Below are 24,604 nucleotides of genomic sequence, written 5' to 3'. Positions count from 1 at the left end.
CGTCTGGAACAATTTGTGCGTCCGGAGCGCGTCCGGAAGAGAAAGTGCGCGTCCGGAACAATTTCCTTTGTAAATATGAACCTAATGTTGCATTTGATGGCTTAAATAGCATTTTAATTCCATGTAGAGAAAATAAAATTGGAAAAAATCTCCTTGGCATGCTTGGTGACTTTGTATTTTACAATTTTCAGGGGGGTGATTTGGGTGTCACACAGCCATCAAATCCCAGACAAACTTATACCGACTTAGACGACCACAACAGGAGAAGGCGCGTAAGGAAGTTGGGATATGAGTATCAGTATGGCATTAGTAATTAACCACCTTGCTGAAAATTGTAAAATACAAAGTCACCAAAAATATTTTTTTCAATTTTATTTTCTCTACATGGAATTAAAATGCTATTTAAGCCATCTAATGCAACAATAGGTTCATATTTACAAAGGAAATTGTTCCGGACGCGCACTTTCTCTTCCGGACGCGCTCCGGACGCGCAAACAGAGTTCCGGACGCGCATTAGGTGGACCCCCCACCACAGGTCGGTCCCCACAAGGCTAGTCCCCCTCGAGCGAAATCGCATGCTATACACTGATACATCAAACACACACAGACACAAACTGAGCTGGCCAGTCCGCATTTTCATAGCAGCCCAATTAATCCACCTTAACTGACCTTAACTGACCTGAATTCACCTCAACCACCCGAGATTGCGCTATGTGACAAGTCTCGTGTGAGTTCAGTTAAAGTTGGTTCGGACTAATTGCATTGACACGGTGCTTTTTTAACTGAACTCGTCCGGATGCGGATCCGGATCAACCAAGCACCGCGTAAATGGCACTCTCGCCTCATAGATGTGAGAATCGATATCTGATATCTGAGTTGTGATTGAACATGAACGATGTCTGCACAAGATAAAGGTCAATGGACTCGGTTTGCTGGTCAGGATGGTAAATGTTTGATTGCCATTATGGCCCCAGGTTCCTTCAAGTCAAGAATATGGCTTAACGTTCTGAGTCAAGACAATGACAGGAATCCGTGCTTGGAGGCAAGGTTCTTCTTAAATGGAAGGCCATTGTTCACATATAAATACTGTCAGTCCAGCTATATCTATTTCCTTTTTCTTAAGCCAGGCAATACCAATAGTCAGTAGTAATGCATGTCACATGCATGTAAGCATTATCTGTATGCAAGTGGTGCATGTGTCAATTTTCCTGATCGATGCATGTTAAAGACCGACCTTTTCCAGATACCAAACACCGGGTGGAGAGCAATTTACCTATGGCCTGCCCACATTTGCGAGATGCAGGCTGCCTGAGCTCTGGCCCCATGCTGGCAAGATAAGGCTAATGTGGCTTGACAACTGAAGTGTGATGAGTGTAAACAATCTCAAAAGGTTGCTTCAGTTCCATATCTTGGTGCTTTACCAAAATTAGATTTCGGGTTTATGTACTCCAATTTGGGATGTTTGAGAAAAAAGAATTAAAAGAGACATTTTTTGAAATCATTTCAAGTTTTCTTTTGCCACCTAATATTCAAAGTGATCATGCAGGTACTCATTAGCAAACAAAGAAATATTTATGAAATGAAAAGCTAAGAACATGTGAGCAAACCTAAATTTCTGCATGACTCACAATCCAAATTAGTCAATGAAGGTCTATAGACCTGCCGGATTTTAGGAATACTAGTATAAATCAATGTGTTATTTTACTTTGTGGATTAACCTTGTCTAGAAGAAACCAAGGGAAACTATAAATTGTGCTTTGATTGATAAAGTCGAATGAAACACAACAAACAATTCAATGTCTGAGGTATCCTTCATTTTCTGATATTTAGAAAATGCTTTTTCTCCTGCATTGTTGAAATAAAATGTACGATATACTATTTTGGTGTGCAGTAATATTTGAAAATAAATCTACATGTAAACCTAATCCTGCAATATTTCAATATTTTATTCAGAGAATTCTAATTCTACCAGACTACAATACCCGGCCAAACCTATGCTTCAATAAACTAATTGCACTTGACATATGCAGTGATAAACTTGAGTGCTCACAGCATGTGGCCTATATAGCTTTCCCTCTGATGTTACCTAGCCAGGCTGCATCATACTGACATTGCCCCTGATTCGTTCTGGCCATCTACTTGCCCCGCCTCCATAGTGCCAATCATATTCAAAAAATAGAGGGGCAGGCCCTGAAATCTTCTAATTTCTCTTTATTGGCTGGGAGATAGGACTTGAACTTTAAGAATGTTGTTGCTGAGGCATTCATAGATTTGACTGACAGTTTCCAGGAAATTCTGAGGCCTGATAACAAAGTTATGTGGGATATTTTAATCTTGACCGTTGGAGGTCCTGGGAGCAATGATATCAGTTGAGCACTGGATCAGTGACAGGTGAAGAGCCTTTTATACCCGGGGTCGGTCTTTAAATTAGCATATGAGTGTACTCAGTTTGTCATATGAGAATACCACAAGGTGGGTGTATCATTTCAATGTCCACAAAGTTTCTCTGGTGCCAGCACGGATGGCAGTGGCATGTGTCATTTTCATGGAAAGACCATCAGAGGAAGCATTCAAAGTCGAGAATATGGTCATAGCATTTTGAGACTGGGCTGTGACAGTAACCTGTTCTATGAGGCAAGTTTGACACAGCTAAACACCACTTATCCATGAAGTTACCAACAAAAGGACACTGACACTACAACCTTCTTAGCCATATAATTGACCATCAGATAAAAACGCCAGTGACGCCAGAATCGATACCTGACATCTGTATTGTGATCGAACATGACGATGTCTGCACCAGATAAAGGTCAATTGACGCGGCTGGCTGGTCAAAATGGACAATGTTCAATCACCGTAATGTCCAGTTTCTTATTAAGTCAGAGTATGGGGAGAAGTTGGGCTGTTATGGCAAAGTCACCTCAGTGGTCAGTGCTCAACAACCAGAATGCGAGCTGGACATCAAAGTAACCAAGAGACTGGCATGAAGCTTAGTTCAAAAGGTGGAGGCTGATCAGTGGATAATGTGCAAGGGACCGGACTGAGCCCTTTCCTGGTAATATCAATAGGGTCTGAAGCTAGACCAAGCAGACCATAAAAATGTCATTCCCTTGATGTTTTTTCGTGCAGTCTGGCTACTAGGACTTGGAAATGCTCGGTTGTCTGGTAATGGCTAAAGTGCTGCGCAAATGAGCAATTTTGTTTGCTGCGACCAGCGATCAATCATTGACTCGGTCTAAAAGAATTGACCACAGGAGTCACCACTAGAACTTGAAATCCTTTAGCAATTAGAACCCATTCAGAATGAAGTGAATGCCGACTCCAAGGGTGGGGGTCAGTTTTCTGAAAAGCAAAGAACTGACTCCCATCCTTGAAATTGGCATTCACTTTGTTCTAAAAGACTTCTAATTGCTTTAGAATTTCAAATTCTCAGCAAAATGGTAGAGCCCATGGTCAACCCTTTTATGTTAAGACAGTAAGCTGATGATGAATACACTGATCTCTTCTCTAGACATGACCTGAGCATGGCTAGAATCTGGTAAGATGAAAATCTTCTGTGTCGGATCTAGGAGGAATCAAGTGTCTAGACAGGAGCTACTTTGTATAAAGTTACACGACAAAGTGTATACTGATGGCAATATGCAATTGCCACAAAATTACCTGGTAACAAAGATAACACTAGGACCAAAACAGAAGGCTACATCCGCCCCTTAAAAACTCAGCCTCTTTTTTTCTTCAACAACAGTTTGGCTAGGAAGTGCTTTGAGTATGATTGATCGATGGATGGCCGAGACGGTAAAGACCAGTAAGCTACTTGATGACTAGAAGACTGATCCTTTTTCTAAGATAGCATTTAGTCTGGCTGGAATGTGGGCTACAAGGCAAGCAGCAGATCAGCTTTTTTGCTTCAGAGATTTTTTTTAAAGGGGTGGGGTGGGACTGGCCCTCCTTGGATCCCTGCCTAAATGGGGTAAATTATTATGATATTTTCCCAGGCACAAACTAAGATAGTGTGCATGGTTAAATCCTGAAGTCAAAAGTACAGAAACTGTAGTCTGCCAGGGTGTATGCCCCCTTCACTTGGGGACATCTGGTCTGCAAGAGGAATATGCTTAAGCTTTCATTTAGTTCTTAAAGACAGCAAGGACTGTGCCTATAAAAACAAAACCTTCAAGTGAACTTTACCGACATCAAAGACGAAAGTTCAAGCACACATTTCAATTGTTTTCTGAGACTACAAGATGTCATTTTACAAGAAGTATAATGAGCATTCGATGTAATTGCAGGCACTGCCACATGTACTTCTCAGTTTCATCTGTGTCCAAAGTTTAAACCCTGAAATACACTTGTGTGAGAGAATTAGGGAGAAATGGTCCAAAGGTCTATTATTGGATGATGGCCTGACACCGCATGGGATCCCGTATTTGTGACCCGCTCTACCAAAACTAGGCGCTTGTCGCATCTGAACTTGACAGGTTGATACGGACTTGTTGTTCATTTCCCTATTGTAGACCTTTTGTGAAATGTGACCAAATCAGTTTGCAATAGATTTCACAAAAGGTCTACAATAGGGAAATGAACAACAAGTCCGTATCAACCTGTCAAGTTCAGATGCGACAAGCGCCTAGTTTTGGTAGAGCGAGTCACATTTTTGTTATAGACATCACCGATGGCTAGCATCGAGATTGCGAGAGAATCCAAACCCAGTGACGTACATTGGTTAATATTGGAAATTAATATCATGAGGCATGTGTTATTATCACCAAATGCCAGAGATGGAATTCGTGGCACTTGGACTGACCCGAGACTATAACACCATAAGTGGCACTTTTAGGCAAAGTGCAACAATGGTATGTGGTAGAAATCCATGCGGACATTCCTGGCCAGTTCTAACAAACATCTCGCATGTCTCATGGGCAGAGCGTCATCGGGGTATCTATTTCAGGTTTAATGAATCGATACCAAACTGGAGGTATTGGTTACCTCACTAAACACCACGATGGTGGAGCTAAAATGTTGGCCCAAACAGTGGCGGGGGCCTATGCTTCTGTGAGGCAGGTTTGGCTTATGAACTTCTGGTAAGCCTTAGGCTGCTTTTCGTTCTAGTGCACTTATTGTTGCACTTACAGGATTTTCAAAAGACCCTCTTTGGGGAAGTCACGGTCCCCTTGAAAGTCATTTTCATATGGAAAACCGACATATCTCATGCCGACTAGTCCCTCTCAGGTCAGGGCCACCGTTGGAATCGAATGAAACTTTCTGTTGGAAAATATGAAAGGAAATGTCTGATACAAAGCTAGTGTAGTAGTATGGAGTCACCACGAAACTCGCCCTGTCTGCACCCACTCTCGACATTTCCATACATAACAAACCTTAGACTACAAGATATACTGCTAGACTTGCCCTGTCTGCACTCAACTGTCAACATTTCCGCACATAACGAACCTGCTGACATGACTGAGACACACGAAAGGTGAAATCATAAGAATGTTTTGCTCCTGGTGTAGCTTTCATCATTCACTATATAAAAATATTCAAAGAAAGGTTCTGAATGCATACTTATGGATATGGTGACACACGCCCACAAAAAGATAACACAAAAGTATATTGGACTACCGAGTGAGAGACACAATCTGATATGAAGCTATTCCGGTAGGAAGAAACTTGGAAATGGCCTTCAACACTTTCTATACCAACCAGTGTTTTTTTACTTCTGTGAAATAAGCCAGAATCTTTGATGTTGATAGTTAAAAGTCATGACCGTGTTGGGACGTGGGGAGATTTCTTTAAAGATTTGAGACCACACAAGTATTAACAACACAAAATGACCTGGGAGGTTGCAGAATGCATATTGAGATTGGTCTTATCTTAACCGAAGACTGTATCCAGTACTCATAGCAAAAGAATGCCCTCAAACTAAACTCCCACTCTATGAGAACCCACAGGAAATGTCAAAGGAATTAACACAGGATATTGGCCACATAAGTGATACTTGATAGTTCCAATAATAAGAGAAAAACAGAAATTTGTCACTGCCGTACACGCAACATTTTTGTTAGAATATATCATGCGTTTGCGTGAGCGAGGGTGGCCAGGAGACATCAGGGTGATCAGCACAGATCCTCCAAACGCATACTCTAAGAGAATCAAAGAATCCTTCCACATTCAGTGTGGTGGATTTTCAAGTACAAGTACAAAGTACTACAAAGGAGGAAAAACTGTGCTACTAGGGTCTCTTTCTTTGGGAAATCATCATTGACTTTTGAAGCATAGCTAGGCAAACTCATGCAGAAGCCATGTATGTACATGCGTAAACCACAGCCAACTCAAAGCAGACCTTGATGGAGAGCAAACAGCTCAGAGAATCTTACCAAATACCTTATCGAGACAACAGAATGACTGTAAGGCTTCAAGTCCTTCCTTTTGCAGTTACTGTTAACCGTAAATTTTTAGCAGGTGTTTTATTTTTGGGGATTTCGAAATGATATCAATTCGCAAAGCTAAAAATTGTGAAAACTGCTTTGGGGAGACAACCACAACCTTTTGGGTTAGCATAAAATGTGTCAAGAGGAGAATCTCGGTGGATTATGCCTAAACGTGTCAAGTTTGAGGTGTTTTAGAATTAGAAATTGATACCTTACTGTCGATGATGCTGTCTCACGAAACGGCACTCAGGTGGAGCTGTTATTTTGCCCAAAAACCTCAGCTGCCGCCTTAGTTATGGCCTTCACTTCAGCTAAACATTCATAGTGTTTGGTGAAACAACCAATGTATCCAGTTTGGTATCAATTCCTTTAACCACGGTAATCTCCAATGTGTGGAAATTGTTTTGTTAAAAGATCCTACAAATGCCAGAAGCAACAACATCTCGAGTGAAAAGCAATAGCAGACGATGTTTCCATTTCACCCTGTTGGAGCACAATGTACATCACTGATACAGTTGGGATGGCAATTTATTGGGAAATGTGACGAATGCCAGAAGGCCCTGACTTTTTCCCAAAAATTGTGCAGATGGGTTTGAAATTGAAGCAGTTACTATAAAACATTTCCAGAGGTTGGTTCGGAAACATGATAAGCTCGCATTTTGAAGTTTTGAGAAAAGTATTTAAAGGTAGACACTGAATGGCCTCAAGAAAATTTGATATTTCATCTCGCAACACTTCAAATTAGGCTGGTTATTAGCGTTTTTTAGAGCCAGCAACATCAGATTTGGGAATTTTCCAGCCAATTCTTCATTTGATACACGGTGTAGCAAAGGTGTATCCCATTATGGAATATATTAGCAGAAGCTCTCTCCAGCCACTGCATGATAGATGTATTGATAACACATCCATCATTCCGTGTCTTGCAAACCCCGGAGGTCGGAGCGTGCCACGGCCAATCCATTCCCCATCGCATCATTGCCGTCAAATTGCTGGTATCCTTCTCGGCGATGCGGCCAAATTGAACCAGGTCTGACAGTCATGAATAGTCGAGAGGAAGGAACGTCTTCTTGAATCAGGTGGCCGATTGCTTGCGGCAGATGTGACGGTCTATGACCATGTACTTCAATGGAACGCTTGGGGTTTCCCCAACTCTCGAGGGAATTTATCTGCAATCAATTCAAGTGGGGTTGATACTGTTGGTAATGGGTATTTTGCTTTGAAATATTCGAGTGGGTTCTGGTGTATTGCCAAGAGCAGGTTAGATTGTGAGTAAGGAGTATTTTGCCTTTGGTTTAACAGTAACAGTTCATCAAGATTATATGGCGTCATATGTCAAGGTCATACGGTGGCGTAAGTCAAGACCATATAGTGACATAGGTCAAGGCCATATGGTGACATATGTCAAGGTCATACAGCGGCATTAGTCAAAGTCATATGCTGGCATATATCAGGGTCATATGTGGCATAATATCAAGGTCATATTGAGGCATATGTCAAGTTCATACGGTGGCATATGTCAAGGTCATATTGAGGCATATGTCAAGGTCATATGGTGGCATATGGCAAGGTCATATGACAGCATATATCAACATGACAAGGTCATATGGTTGATACTGACCAGAATGGGTTAGGACAAACTTTGCTCACCAGGGAAAAAACAATGAACAGTAAAATGTCTTCCTTTTGTGATGTCGTGGCCACTGGAGCAGACTACACACACCGTTTTTAGCTCTGCTCATTATATATGGCTTTAAGAGCCGTAAATTTCAGTCGATCAACACTGAAACTGATAAAGCTGACAACTATCTGAGAAATTTAGACATCTATCACGATAGTGTTGTTGGTTTAAGACGGATATTTTCAAAGCGTCCGTTGTTGCTGAACATATTGGTTCAATGAAATCAAACCGGCAAGCCAATCCTGGGAGTAAATATGGACAGTTTACGTCCGAGGGAGCAGTTGTCAGCTTCAGGCGAAAAGTTAAATGACCAAACACTCTAGCTGAGCAACCAGTTTGAACAAGCAAATACTTCAAGTTACTGCCAGATTTACACCATTGGGAAAACTGACAATTCTTTCGTTCTTGTTAAACCTGCAAGAAACCCATTTATTTTTGCACCCTGAATGTTCGTGAAAACATCCCTTCAGATTTGTTTCCCATTTATTTCCCGCAAATGGGTGAATTTTTAAATGATAAAACCATAACTGCTTAAGTTCAAGATTGCACCTCCTCTCGCAAAACTATTAGGCTGAAAATAAACATATTTACAGTATTTTGTAAAATTGCTTCTTTCAATGCACCGATAATAAATCAACTCTAAGCAACTCTGATTTGTCTGAAGCTTAACAAAAACTGATTATTTCTTCATCTTTAATTCTTACCCATAATCAATCAAACATGCCATACACAAACGAAACAAAAAAAATCACCAATTCACTATAAAACCAATAAGTTTTCAAGAGAAGCGAAAGTCTTTCATCCTAAACATTCTGAGTAGAGAAAAAAGTCCACTCTCCCTGGCAGAGATTACAATACTGGGGTAGAGTCAGAAACTAATCATTGTTAAACACTCTTACATGTCTCCAAGAAAACCTGAGCTTATTGAATAAGTTTGTATCAAATCAATTTCAAAACCTATTAATCATCTGCATCAAAGTCATTACTAAAGAGCCAAGCAATTAATCATTTTAATTTGTAATTCGCCAAGTCGATTGAAGCCTTTCTTGTAATCAAATATAACAATGTTTTCTTTCTTGACTTGTCCTCAGGGTTGTAAACTGACGAGATAATGATGGGGAGCATAGTGGTGTAGTGGATTCATGACAGAGAGGGCAAGATAAAGTTACTCAAAGTTGCCAATAGGGGTCTCTCCCATCGCACAGTACATCAAAACTATTCATGCTTGTACGAGGAATATACTTAGTCATATAGTGCTGAATCTAACATGGCCCAGTGCCATAACTGTGCATGTTAGTCACCCAAAGATGGCCAATTTAAACCTCTGCTCCTGCCTATATAGTCCCCTTTAACGCACCCTGCCTTTTTCAGACTGTGTCCTTTACTGTCCTGAAGACGTGTTAGAAATCAAAGATGATGTAGATATGGCCTATATTGAATGTGAGGCAGTGTCACCATCCGCTAATCCTCCTGATCATTAAGACCCGCGGCAGACTAATCCGAGATCAATCGTGGGCCTGGCGGGATGATGCGCGACACAGGATTTGTGATCTGCAAGGTTGGCAAATGGCAAAGTATCAACTCATTTGTAAGCAGGGATCAAACGGAGCATTGAAATCGACAAAGGAAGGGATACATGGTCATGTCCATAAGGTACCAAGTTTGTCCATAGCAGAAAACTAAAACAAGAAATATTGGCAGCCATTTTGTTTTGCATAGGGCGAACTGCGATTTTCAAAAACACTTCTAACAAGAGTGTATCATTATAGAAGCCAGCATTTTTCCTTAAAACGCAGGCACCGGCAAATGTCCTTGTTGATAATTTGACCCCTCTTGAACAGTATTAAATGAGGATAGGGAATTCTCACCAATTTATAGCATGAAGGAGAAGATCTAGGATTCTTCCCGATAATGATATCTCCCAAAAGACCGAGCCAACAAAGAACTATGAAATATCAATAATGAAATATGACAACTTGACACTTAATAGCATCACAACAAGGCTATAATAGCGTAGCTGTAAATCGTGTTACTGTCATGTTATAAGGAGCTTAGCAATCTTTACAAAAGGACACATGCACTTCCAAACTTGACGATTGTCGCTCCTCCAGCAATTCTCCAAGGTATAGCGTGCAGAAGAGCCAATAATTGGATTCACTGTCTTTAAAGCTCAAGCCACAAAAAATCATTGACCAAAAACTTTAAGGTAAACGTTTAGGGCCAGGGATTAGTATCAGCCACATTAGGTGACAGCGTTTGCTCCTATGTTTGGGGTCAGCCTGCCTTGACCTTGACTGCCAGTTATCTAGAGAACGCGGTAAATCGCCGCTGTTCCATGAAATCAAGGACCACTTTGTGAGTGTTTATTTCCCAGGACACTTGGATCTCCTTCAACATGAAAGCTTTCTGGCAAGCCAGTAAGACAAGCCAGTAAGGCAAGGCCCTCAGGTACCTTATCTACACTCCTAAGGATGTCACCGGTGCACTGTCAAGAGCTCTAACCAATGCTGAGAAGACAAAACAGCAGAGCACTGGTCCACCGAGAAACTTTGTGAGAGAGAGTGGCAAAAGCAAGCTGTGTTGACATGGACTGAGGATCGTCAACCAGCACGAAATGAGAATTGTTTCCCTGAACACGCCTCAGAGGATACTACAAGGAGGTGGGGGGGGGGGGGGCAGCAGCTCTTGTCAGAGCCATTACTCCTACTTCACAACAGAACAGAACAGAATGTGATCACAAAAGTCTGTAAATGTCTACTCAATATTCCTTCCATTACCCTAATAAGTAGAGTCCTAAGAGGGAGTCTAGAGAGGCTCCAGAGGTTGTGGAGGCTCTGTCAAGGCTCTAGAGGTTGTGGAGGCTGTGTGGAGTCAAAGCCTTGTGTGTCAAAATCTTTTCCTTCTTGCAAATGTTCTACTACTCAGCAGGGAAAACCATCAATTCCAAATCGTCTCTAAGCCTCAAAAAATGTCCGCTAAAGGTACAGCCGAACCCAAGACCTTATCGATCCTTCCTTGGCATGTTTGACAGCAGCATTAAAGCTTTTTATCCTGCAGTCGACCAGATATGTCGGAAATCAAGTTGCGGTCAACAAAAATTGGCTGTGTGTTATCCTGGGTGTTTCTTTCCTTGTCCAATGTACGTTTAGTGGCAACAGCGTGGTTGAGAACATGACTGCAGAATGTTTAAATTCTTGTCATATCCACATGTCACTAAAAAAGGAATAAATTCTCAAGTGCCAAAGAAAATTACCCATAAAATATGATATCCATTCTGAGGGGTTGTAAGTTTGAATCCTTTCCAAACTCTTCGTCTTTTCTCATCAAGAGTTCAAAGGTTAAGTGATGCTCTTCATAGCTCTTCTTAGATCAGTGTTCCTTAAGACTCTTCGCAGTAAGGTGATTTGAGCAAGGATTCTGAACCTGAACTTTAGCTACTGGTAGGTTCAAAGAGCTCAATTCCAAATCTTCGAAACTTGGGCAGGAAAAAGTGCTGGAGTATGAACTAGAAAAAGCAGGATGTAAACAAGAGAAGAAGCAGACGTATTCAATTAAGACTAGCAAGGTAAACCACCCTCGGAAGCAACAAGACCAGCCAATGATAAAAGGACAACTGAACTTCTACCATTGCATGTCTCAACACGAATATCAGGGAAGCTTAGCTGCCGTCAACCAGATATGCTCGGGATCAAGCTGCAATCATCAAATATTGACTGAGTCTTTCTCCGGGTGCTTCCATAGCGGAGATTTTGCATTTGGATGCCGCAGTGACACCATACTGATAGAGCCGGGTGTGACAGTTGAATCCTCACGGTATCACCACTGTAAAATCGGTCAGCAACCAACACAAGTGACTCTAGAGTAGAACGACTTGTCTCATGATGCATTCATGTTTTCTAAAGTTTATGCAAGCTAGCACCAAAGTATAGTTGAAGTTTCCTTGGCTTATGCTTGTCACGGCTAACTTAACAGTGGACAGTGACATGATAAGGAGTATTAGCATATCATAAGAGTATATACCAAGGGATGAAACTGCTATGGCATTAATATTGATGCTGTGTTTCTTGTAGGATGCCATCATTTGATCTCTGTGTTAAGCGCAGACCTTGTCTTGCCCAGTAAATCACATCAGAACTACTCATCTCGATCATGTTATCATAGGCTTCTGCTGGCATATTTTACTGTGATATTATCAGCAGTATTAGCATGCTATCAGAATCTGGCAGAAACCAGTCTACAACTAATCGGAAGCTATCAATGACGCTGATGCAGTCATCCTCGCAAAGGAAGGCTAATAAAGTTTAAGTAAAGTTTACAGTCTAATATCGATAACTACAGTAGAAGATGTCAGTCAAACTTACTTTTGTAGAGATGTCAATTTTGTCTTGAATGCAAACATATTTGACAAAGCAAACCTTGTCAGGTAATATGAAGAAAACTGACAACTTTCCACTACCATTATGCTATCTTGGCATGCCTGACAGTGATGTGATCTGTAGTATTGGCATGCCATCACAGTCGGCAAGGGATGAGACTGCCACTGATCACTGATGCTTAGCTGCTGTATCAATACTAATGTGGTTATTCAACGTCAACTGTTTAAGCACGGATGCGGACAGCCCTCAGCAGACTTGGCCTCCCAAGCCAAGGAAGTGGCTGCGAGAACTTCCATCTCCATGATTCTGCACTTGCATATTGGCATATTTGACAGTTACATCAAAAGTACCATTAGTTGCCATCAGATCTGCCAGAATCAGGCTGCTACCTCATGACCCCATCAATACTGCTTCAATATTGCCAAGGTGAGGAAAGGCAAGCCCAGGATATGAAGCTTTCTGCCTTTCTTGAGAAGGACCCAACTTTGATCATCTAAGAATGGTAAATCTGCTGCTCAAATTGATCATCTGAGAAATTATGGTAATTCTGCTACACTGACCAGCTCATTATCAAATCTACCTCATTCGATGGTGGACGACACCACATAACATGGCCAATACCCTCCTAGTCCTCTGATGATAGCTATGATATGTCATCGATTATCAGATTCAGCCCACAGAGTTCATGGGCATACCATGAGGCTGTTTGTAACCACAGCCGGCCAGCAGGTCATCGTTTCTGCACCTCAAGCATCTGGCAATGTAATTTTAGCGGTTCAGAATAAATGGTTAATTAGCATTCATTTCGATATTTCGCTTTAGCATCAATCAGATTATGTATCTATCATTACGTTCCAAAATGTTCAGCAACTTAGTGTCGCTCCTGTTTGCCTAAAAATCCATCCAAAAATGACCCAAAATGATATACAATGTATTGTTATAATTGATATCTAGACATGTCAGAACCAATAAAACACTGCCAATGTAGTTGTTGATGTCGTACAGATGCTGCATGCAAAAATCAGCTCAAAATTCCAACCCCTTCATGGTTTTTCAAATATCAGGTAAATATTTGCAAAATTCTGCCATCAAACTCAAAAAGGGGCCTTGGATCCAGGGCCTATATGACCATCCATGTGCATGAATGTATAGGACTGAAAAGCCTGTAAGACCTGGGTACAAGGTATTTTTAAAGTGGTCTGCATCCACAAACTGTGCGTGATATAACGCTGAAAATGCGGGATATTGATGATAGATACATAATCTGATAGATGTTAAAGCGCAATTTTTATATCAATGCTGGTTTGGCAGTAATTCTTCAAAATATCATGAAATCGATATTCCCTCTCAATCAACTAGACTTTGATATTTTCACTCCAAATCATGGTTCAGTACTCAGACTGACATTGTGTTCCATGTCGTCAAGAAATTTTTCCAAAAATGTTGATATTTTGAGAACGTGTCCAAGTTGTCATTACTTGTTATTTGGAAGAATAAATGGTTAATTAGCATTAATTAGCCTGTAAGACCTGGCTACAAGGTATTTTTAAAGTGGTCTGCATCCGCAAACTGTGCGTGATATAACGCTGAAAATAAGGGATATTGATGATAAATACATAATCTGACAGATGTTAAAGCGCAATTTTTATATCAATGCTGGTTTGGCAGTAATTCTTCAAAATATCACGAAAACGATATTCCCTCTCAATCAACTAGACTTTGATATTTTCACCCCAAATCATGGTTCAGTACTCAGACTGACATTGTCTTCCATGTCGTCAAGAAATTTTTTTTTCAAATCTGATATTTTGAGAATGTGTCCATGTTGTCATTTCGTGTTATTTGGAAGAATAAATGGTTAATTAGCATTGATGTCGATATTTCGCTTTAGCATCAATCAGATTATGTATCTATCATTACGTTCTAAAATTTTCAGCATCTTAGTGTGGCTCGTGTTTGCCTAAAAATCCATCCAAAAATGACCCAAAATTATACAATGTATTGTTATAATTGAAATCTAGACATGTCAGAACCAATAAAACACTGCCAATGTAGTTGTTGATGTCATACAGATGCTGCATGCAAAAATCAGCTCAAAATTCCAACCCCTTCATGGTTTTTCAAATATTAGGTAAATTTTTGCAAAATTCTGCCATCAAACTCAAAAAGGGGCCTTGGATCCAGGGCCTATATGACCATCCATGAGCATGAATGTATAGGACTGAAAAGCCTGTAAGACCTGGGTACAAGGTATTTTTAAAGTGGTCTGCATCCGCAAACTGTGCGTGATATAACGCTGAAAATGCCGGATATTGAAGATAGATACATAATCTGATAGATGTTAAAGCGCAATTTTTATATCAATGCTGGTTTGGCAGTAATTCTTCAAAATATCACGAAAACGACATTCCCTCTCAATCAACTAGACTTTGATATTTTCACCCCAAATCATGGTTCAGTACTCAGACTGACATTGTCTTCCATGTCGTCAAGAACTTTTTCAAAAAATTTTGATATTTTGAGAACATATCCAAGATGTCATTTCGTGTTATTTGGAAGAATAAATGGTTAATTAGCATTGATATCGATATTTCGCTTTAGCATCAATCAGATTATGTATCTATCATTACGTTCCAAAATTTTCAGTATCTTAGTGTCGCTCGTGTTTGCTCTGAAAATCCATCCAAAAATGACCCAAAATGATATACAATGTATTGTTATAATTGATATCTAGACATGTCAGAACCAATAAAACACTGCCAATGTAGTTGTTGATGTCGTACAGATGCTGCATGCAAAAATCAGCTCAAAATTCCAACCGCTTCATGGTTTTTCAAATATTAGGTAAATTTTTGCAAAATTCTGCCATCAAACTCAAAAAGGGGCCTTGGATCCAGGGCCTATATGACCATCCATGAGCATGAATGTATAGGACTGAAAAGCCTGTAAGACCTGGGTACAAGGTATTTTTAAAGTGGTCTGCATCCGCAAACTGTGCGTGATATAACGCTGAAAATGCGGGATATTGATGATAGATACATAATCTGATAGATGTTAAAGCAAAATTTTTATATCAATGCTGGTTTGGCAGTAATTCATCAAAATATCACGAAAACGATATTCCCTCTCAATCAACTAGACTTTGATATTTTCACCCCAAATCTTGGTTCAGTACTCAGACTGACATTGTCTTCCATGTCGTCAAGAAATTTTTCAAAAAATTTTGATATTTTGAGAACGTGTCCAAGTTGTCATTTCGTGATATTTGGAAGAATAAATCGTTAATTAGCATTCATTTCGATAATTCGCTTTAGCATCAATCAGATTATGTATCTATCATTACATTCCAAAATTTTCACCATCTTAGCGTCGCTCGTGTTTGCCCTGAAAATCCATCCAAAAATAACCCAAAATGATATATTGTTATAATTGATATCTAGACATGTCAGAACTAATAAAACACTGCAAATGTAGTTGTTGATGTCGTACAGATGCTGCATGCAAAAATCAGCTCAAAATTCCAACCGCTTCATGGTTTTTCAAATATTAGGTAAATTTTTGCAAAATTCTGCCATCAAACTCAAAAAGGGGCCTTGGATCCAGGGCCTATATGACCATCCATGAGCATGAATGTATAGGACTGAAAAGCCTGTAAGACCTGGATACAAGGTATTTTTAAAGTGGTCTGCATCCGCAAACTGTGCGTGATATAACGCTGAAAATGCGGGATATTGATGATAGATACATAATCTGATAGATGTTAAAGCGAAATTTTTATATCAATGCTGGTTTGGCAGTAATTCTTCAAAATATCACGAAAACGATATTCCCTCTCAATCAACTAGACTTTGATATTTTCACCCCAAATCTTGGTTCAGTACTCAGACTGACATTGTCTTCCATGTCGTCAAGAAAAATTTTCAAAAAAATGTTGATATTTTGAGAACATGTCCAATTTGTCATTTCGTGTTATTTGGAAGAATAAATGGTTAATTAGCATTGATATCGATATTTCGCTTTAGCACCAATCAGATTATGTATCTATCATTACGTTCCAAAATTTTCAGCATCTTAGTGTCGCTCGTGTTTGCTCTGAAAATCCATCCAAAAATGACCCAAAATGATATACAATGTATTGTTATAATTGATATCTAGACATGTCAGAACCAATAAAACACTGCCAATGTAGTTGTTGATGTCGTACAGATGCTGCATGCAAAAATCAGCTCAAAATTCCAACCACTTCATGGTTTTTCAAATATTAGGTAAATTTTTGCAAAATTCTGCCATCAAACTCAAAAAGGGGCCTTGGATCCAGGGCCTATATGACCATCCATGAGCATGAATGTATAGGACTGAAAAGCCTGTAAGACCTGGGTACAAGGTATTTTTAAAGTGGTCTGCATCCGCAAACTGTGCATGATATAACGCTGAAAATGAGGGATATTGATGATAGATACATAATCTGATAGATGTTAAAGCGAAATTTTTATATCAATGCTGGTTTGGCAGTAATTCTTCAAAATATCACGAAAACGATATTCCCTCTCAATCAACTAGACTTTGATATTTTCACCCCAAATCATGGTTCAGTACTCAGACTGACATTGTCTTCCATGTCGTCAAGAAAATTTTCAAAAAAATGTTGATATTTTGAGAACATGTGCAAGTTGTCATTTCGTGATATTTGGGAGAATAAATGGTTAATTAGCATTCATATTGATATTTCGCTTTAGCATCAATCAGATTATGTATCTATTGTTACATTCCAAAATTTTCAGCATCTTAGCGTCGCTCGTGTTTGCCCTAAAAATCTATCCAAAAATAACCCAAAATGATATATTGTTATAATTGATATCTAGACATGTCAGAACCAATAAAACACTGCCAATGTAGTTGTTGATGACGTACAGATGCTGCCTGCAAAAATCAGCTCAAAATTCAAACCGCTTTAACATTTGGTAAATTTTTGCAAAATTTTGCCATCAATCTCAAAAAGGGGCCTTGGATCCAGGGCCTATATGACCATCCATGTGCTTGGATGTCTAGGACTGAAAAGCCTGTAAGACCTGGTTACAAGGTATTTTTAAAGTGGTCTGCATCTGCAAACTGTGTGTGATATAACACCGAAAATGTGGGATATTGATGATAGATATATAATCTGATAGATGATAAAGCGAAATTTTTATATCAATGCTGGTTTGGCAGTAATTCTTCAAAATGTCACGAAAATGATATTCACTCTCAATCAACTAGACTTTGAAGTTTTCACCCCAAATCATGGTTCAGTACTCAGACTGACATTGTCTTCCATGTCATCAAGAAAATTTGATATTTTGAGAACATGTCCAAGTTGTGATTTCGTGATATTTGGAAGAATAAGAAACGGTTAATTAGTACTGATAGAAAGGTTTATTTCTGGCTGTTTTCTCATAGATTCACAAGTTTAGAGAGGTTCAATAGCCTATATTTGAAGGCCACAGTATAAAGACATCCCGAACTGGTCAGGCGAACTAATTATATTGCTAAAACAAGCATAACGTGACCAGCAGAGACGTTATATAGAAAATCCCATAAGAACATTGAGTGAAGAGATTCTCACACATTCATTCACGGAATCGATGAAGCGTGAGACAATACAATAATGCCCTTCAGATCGCATTTACCATAATTACCCATTTACCTATAATTCATCAATCAATACACGATGAACTCGAAGAGAATGTCAGCGGCTGGACATGAGCCAGGCAGCGTGTGAAAAGCCAAAGTTTTGTGTTTATGAAATTTTTCCAGGCATTTGAGGACAGGAGCTGTGATACCCAGCTCCCTCTTCAATTCAAGCCAAAAGCACTTAAAGTGCTCATAGATTTTCGAAAGCTAACTTTGAATATGATTTTTGGACACCCAGTTACCATGGCCTACTCTACTTACTCGACATAATATAAGGCCCCTTCTGGTGTAACTCCTTGCTCCCAGCCCTGAGGGAGGTCTGAAAGTAGAGAAAAAAGAAACCGTTCAAATTTCTAAATTTCTAAATTTCTAAATCATTTTTTAATGTAACCAATAACAAGAGGCCCATAAGCCAGGTTCTCAGCTGAAATATTGCAACATTATTGTTTCTCACACTTAGTTATGAAAACCTTTGGAGAGATGGCATACGCACAGAGTTGAACCTCCCTTAGCTGACACCTCTGTTAGTAGGCCCCTCTCTAGGTACACTGATTTTGTTCCAAAATTAGTCATTTCCATTTAATTTGACCACCATAGTCTTGACACATCTCTATAATTGGCAGAACTTTGAAACCAGGTGCATTCTCCTACATGTTCTGCTGATTTCAAATTAGCAAACTGATGGATTACCAAAGGAGTGTTCTTCTTCTTTTGAATCCTGGAACACAGTTTATAGAGACTTATACGTCGGTTGTTAAAAGCGAGACGAACAAAACATCTCTTAGATTTCCTTAAAATGCAGTCAGGATGTAAAAATGCACTTCATGATATGTATCTTTCGGTAAACATCCTTTGACAAAACCCTAGCTAGGAATGCTTTATGATTCGTCAACTCTCCACAAAATAGTTATGGATTACACTCAGATACATACCTTGTATGACACTCAAATAAAGAAGCGTTAAATGTCAACATCATGATGCACAAATCAGGCAGATGCCATTAAGATGCCCTTAAGGGGGATGTAAAAGTGTGTTTTATGATATGTACAGCTCGAGTCACAATTGACATACTTTCTGTTTCGCGTCAGATTCGCTGTTGTCCCCGAAGGTATTTATTTCCGAAGGAAAGACTGCTAGCATCATACTTTTTAAAGGAGCATTAAATTTTAAAGAACAAAATATCTCCCAGGAGGCACTTTCGCTTTAAAATGCAGTCAGGATGCAAAAGTGCATTTCCTATAAGTACCTTTCAATAACAACGCTTTGATAAAACCCTTGAAAATGCTTTCAAACTCTTCCACTAGATACCTTGGGAAACAGACCAATAAAGATCTCATCTGTCGCTCATTCCATTTTATAAACATCAAAGCAACTCATCTCCTTAGAGGAAATGAATGACACATTTGAACCAGGCATTTTCTTTTTGCAGATTTTGCGAACAGTTTCCATTCGTGAAACTGAAAAATTGTGTAAAAATATTTTTTCTATTCAAATTTTTCAATCTGACAAAATATAAACTTGTAAGTTTAAAACTTTTTCAAGTAATGTCTTCAAACTGCAAAACTAAACGACACAAAATGAAAACGACTTTCGCACAAATCGGATGCAGCTAAAAAGTGTCCTGATGATGATGATGATGATGTCGATATAGTGTTCTTTTTTACATGCAGCCAAAACTGACAGAAGTTTGAAATTTGACTATCATATAGCACTTTTTTAACCTGGTAAATGACGATTATTCTGGACGATGAAGTACATGTTATATTATCTGTATTATCGCCAGGATCGAGGCATGAATAAGACACAAGCGCTTCCACAAATCAAAAGCGAGATAATAAAGTGGATATTGCTCAAGTGACAAAGTGGCAAGATCAATTTACTTTATTTAGCAGAGGATTAGCAAACAATACACCTCTCGGGAGACCAGGGATATAACGCCTTTATTGGCTAAGCGACGATATCTCCAATATGGTGTCGCTAGAGCTGGACAGGAAATGGCCGAGACTAGAAAAACATGACACATGCTCATGCGATCAAAATCGCGTCTGATCTGGTTACAACAACAGACTCCTTCCTGAACCCTGGAGAGTAACTTTGAGAAAGAAATTATTGAACTTGGTTACAGAAAAGTACCTTTTTCTTGTCCCCACTTACAATAGAGATGCTTTTTCTGTGAATTGCATTTTGGATATGTTTTTAGAGATGGGCATGTACGGTCAAAGCAAGACTGACTTCATAACATCACAAGAGACTCCTGCCAGAACCCTTGAGAAAGAAATTATTGAACTTGGCAATGAAGAAATACCTCCTCTGGTCCCGACTTACAATAGAGACGCGCTCTGTGAATTGTATTTAAGAAATGTTTTTAGAGATGTGCACGTACGATCGAAGCAAGTCTGACTTCATAGAGACACCTGCTTGAACCCTTGAGAGGAACATTGAGAAAGAAATTATTGAACTAGGCAACGATAGTATACCTTTTCTGGTCCCAACTTACAATAGAGATGTACATGTAAGATCAAAGCATGTCATGTTGGTGACATTACAAGGTGCTCCTGCCTCAACCATTGACAGTAACTTTGAGAAAGAAATCACCAAACTTGTCTACAAAGACCCCTCATTCTCTGAACTACTATCCAATTTCAAGAGTCTTCACTCTCGACTGGGAAATTTATATATATAAAATGTAATATATAAAGCCCTGAGGAGGAAGACATTGAAATGATAGAACACTGATTCCTTCAGCATAAAACCCAAGCCTTTTTCTAAAGTATTCTCTGAAGTATTGCAAAAGCATTATCAATCTGCACTCTTCATAGGAAAGATGCAAATGTTGAAATGCTACAGAAGGCATAGGTTGTAATGTAAGAGTAGCTTGAAGTATGTGATTATAGTTTCAAAGTAACCGCAGTCCCGCATCAATTCACTTCAAAAGTTCTGTGCACCTTAAGAAATTTGATCTGACTCCTCAGCAAGAGAGATGAGTTAGGAGCCACCAGCCAACTTACTTTAATCATTCCAAAAGTGCTTTTCCATTAATGTAAAGCAAATTCAACATGTTCAAAGAAAATGTCAACTTTGACTCGCCAGAAGAGCAGCCACTCTAACATAACCATCACACTCTTCTTCTCAAAAGTCGGCAACCCCATTCATCTCTCTCTCTAACTGGTGGCAGGATTCCTTTGAAAATCCCCGAGTTACCTCGGGAGCCATAAGTTAAATAAATGTACACATAGGTGCTCTTCAATCAAAATAAAATATCTCAAAGATAGAATTCAAAGTAAATGTCAACTAAACATGACAAAAACAAGTAACCATAAACTGCGCACTGTTCTTCATCACATATCAGCCTGCAGCGGGCTTTATTTCAGGGAGTCCTCTTCTCCCACAGTCTACCATTAGTAAAATATTCATCAGCCATAATTGGATGATCATATTTGAGATGAAAGGATGTAACCTAACTCTGGAGGAGGTCGGATAGACAAGCAGTGGGATCATTGTCTCTGTAAAGTCTCTGAGATAGATAAGTTGAAGAGGGTAAACATTTTTCATCAATTTCACGAGAGCATCTTGTGGTACTTGTGGCACTTGCCACAAATGAGCAGTTTAAAGTACTGCAACCTGCAATCACGGTCATCGCCAGTACCTACACCAAGAATCATAAATCGCAGCGACTTGTGATCTTTATCAAAACCAGTGATAACCAGCTTTACCCGCAGACAAGAGAGATCTTTAGTATAGGTCTACTGAGAATTCCATCACTGATGAGATTAGCCATAGTCTGGTAGTCAGAATCCGTTGAAAATTGAATCTAGTGGAGCACATTTCTTATCGATTCATTTTACAATAGAACGGTCAATGGCCCAAACGGTGGATAAGTTCATCTGGGCTTGAATCGAAAGAAACCAATGGTGAAGACGACTACATGTAAGCTCTGATTTGGATTTACATAAGAGAACAGAAGATAATTCTCCAGGATTTCAAAGAGATTAGAAGATAATTCTCCAGGATCTCAAATGAGATTTGTCTATTCTGCATGTGTCTGACGACAAATGCAATACAATTGATCAATGACGCTCCAAATATCCAGTTATTTACAAGATCAGCGTGTCGCATGAGCTGTCGTAGAATAAACAATGCCAATCAATGATCTTTTGTTGAATCATTCTGCAAGATACAACTGACATCGCGATCTCACCCCGAGACATCAGGAGAAATCGACTCGTGCTGCTGGTCCAAACAGTGATCCGACGACAAAAGCACCGACCAATTCAATGAATGATTTTGCTCCCTGGAGTGATGTCGATCATGGCCATCAATACCAGTGAAATAAATCTGCTATCAATTGAGTGCTTTTGTTGTTATCTTGCGCAGACGTCAGCTGAAAGCAATAACAGTGGATCTTTTCATTTTCCTTCAACTGATTGAGATGATGTCTAGAATTTAGAAGTACATTCCTACATGTACAAACAAGAATTGTTAAAGACTAGTCTTCATCTATTCTTAGTATAATCTTGATATAAAGTTTCCCAAAGACATCTTGTAAATCAACTTCAGCTGAACATTTGAAAGAAAATAATCAGATGACAAAAAATCAACTGTTCAGCAATGAGAGAGATGCTGATTGCAACCATCAGTACCCTTTTTAGGACTTTTAAACAAGGCAGCAGTAGGTAGAAGCAGGAACAAATGTCAAGACTTTGTATCTGGTTACGCATGTTCAAGAATGAGTTCATATAAGGTCCTTTTATTTACCTCTCGTAAGTTGTGTAAGGACTCCACCATAATATATATGGAAAAGACAGGGAAAAGTTCCCTGCAGAAGAAAACTATACCAATGAAAGACTGTTCAGAATTAAAGCATGATATACATACTACTAGTTTCACTTTGCCAAGGGAACTAGATTCCTCATCTGCGACCTCCATGTCAATCAAAACCGCAACTGGAAAATCGTCAAGATGACCACCAGCCAGGGGAGGCACCGCCATAGATTATTGGTAAAAATAAGTCTCCTGGCAACTCCAATCTCTGTGTTCTGTTCCGGCCAGCAATCCAAACAAATCGTGCATGAGATATTGTCTGTCTAGGCAACACCGGTCAGCGCTCGCTAAATAATCAGACAAGTGGCACGTCTGGGTAATTTCACAGCTCACAGGAATGCTCGGCTATAAAATAATATTGCGGTATCCGATGCTATTTTGCACATCTCAATGACAGAATAAAAACACTGCAGCGCCAAGAAGTTTTCTGATTTGGCTTATTTGGAAATCAACCATTTATCATTTTTTCGTAAGATCCACCAATCATCATCTGGCAGTGTCAAATACGTGAGACAGCTGAGTAGGGTCAGTGGTAGCGCAGTTGAAGAGAGTCGGCCTCATGATCAGGAGGTCGTGGGTTCAACTCCCGGCTGAGTCACTGCTTAGTTCCCCTACGGGTCGAGTTCAAGTGAGCGCCTTCTGGTTGCTCCTTGAAACCCCTGATCGATTTCTGTAAAGACCGGGGCAATAATATGATATCCCAAAGCGCTTTGAGTGAGAACTATAGTGTCACGCTATTGCGTTATATAAAAGACTCATTATTATTTATTATTATATTCTGATACCATGACATCTGTCCAACGATGTTATCTTACCCATGCATAATGTGAAATTATGATGTTGATATCAAGATGGATGCTTTTCCAATTTTTAGATTGATCCATGTCTGCAGATGTGATCATAGTGTGTCTGACATGGACAAATTTAGTATGTCTGTATGCAGACAAAATAACTAACAAGCACAGCTAGAATTGTGGATCTCACATTCCTCCCATCAAGATGTCAACATCCTGCATGGGAGCAAGTTGGCAATTACGCTCATTTGAAAATCATTGATCTTGTAACATCGGTCCATACTCATCTCCCTGTCTAACAACTTGACAACGAGTGATGACACCAGGCCGCCATCTGTCTAACAAGATTATCTCACCCACACATAATATGAAGTTTTATATCAATACATCAACATGGACGTGTTTTTTAGACCAATCCATGTCTGCAGATTCGACATATAATCAATCTTTATTCTATCTGTCTGCATCAATATATTACCAAATGAAATCACCAACAACACAGCCAGAATTGTTCGTAACACATTCCTTCCTTCAAGAACATCCAGCAAGTTTTCAATTTGGCTCATTTGGAGATCGGTGATCTTGTAAAATCAGCCAATATTTACCGCCCAGTTGTAAATAACATCCACAATGATGATATCATGCCGTCTGCCCAAACAATTTTACCTCATCGAGGAATATAACGTGCAATTTGTATGTTCAGATTGACATATAAGTTCTGTTTTTTAGATCGATTCAGTCTGCAGATGTGATGATTGCATCTGTCAGGGACGAATACAATGCGTATGCATTAATACGAGACTGTAATGTACTGTGCACTGATATACGATTTATTTGATG

General features: G+C 39.4%; 1 protein-coding gene across 5 annotated transcripts in view; it reads right to left on the bottom strand.

Annotated features, from left to right (window-relative positions):
- Positions 1–24,604, bottom strand: part of LOC135492690 (uncharacterized) — a 129,488-nt gene that overhangs the window by 76,085 nt on the left and 28,799 nt on the right. For all 5 annotated transcript variants that reach the window (XM_064779274.1, XM_064779275.1, XM_064779278.1 and 2 more), the window contains exon 3: positions 18,411–18,468. In XM_064779274.1, coding sequence (XP_064635344.1) covers positions 18,411–18,468 — 58 coding nt within the window. The remainder of the gene's footprint in view (positions 1–18,410; positions 18,469–24,604) is intronic.

This window comes from Lineus longissimus, chromosome 8 (assembly GCF_910592395.1).
Source record: "Lineus longissimus chromosome 8, tnLinLong1.2, whole genome shotgun sequence".
Lineage (NCBI taxonomy): Eukaryota > Metazoa > Nemertea > Pilidiophora > Heteronemertea > Lineidae > Lineus > Lineus longissimus.
Note: the sequence above shows the minus strand (reverse complement) of the source record. Positions and strands in the feature narration are given on the sequence as shown.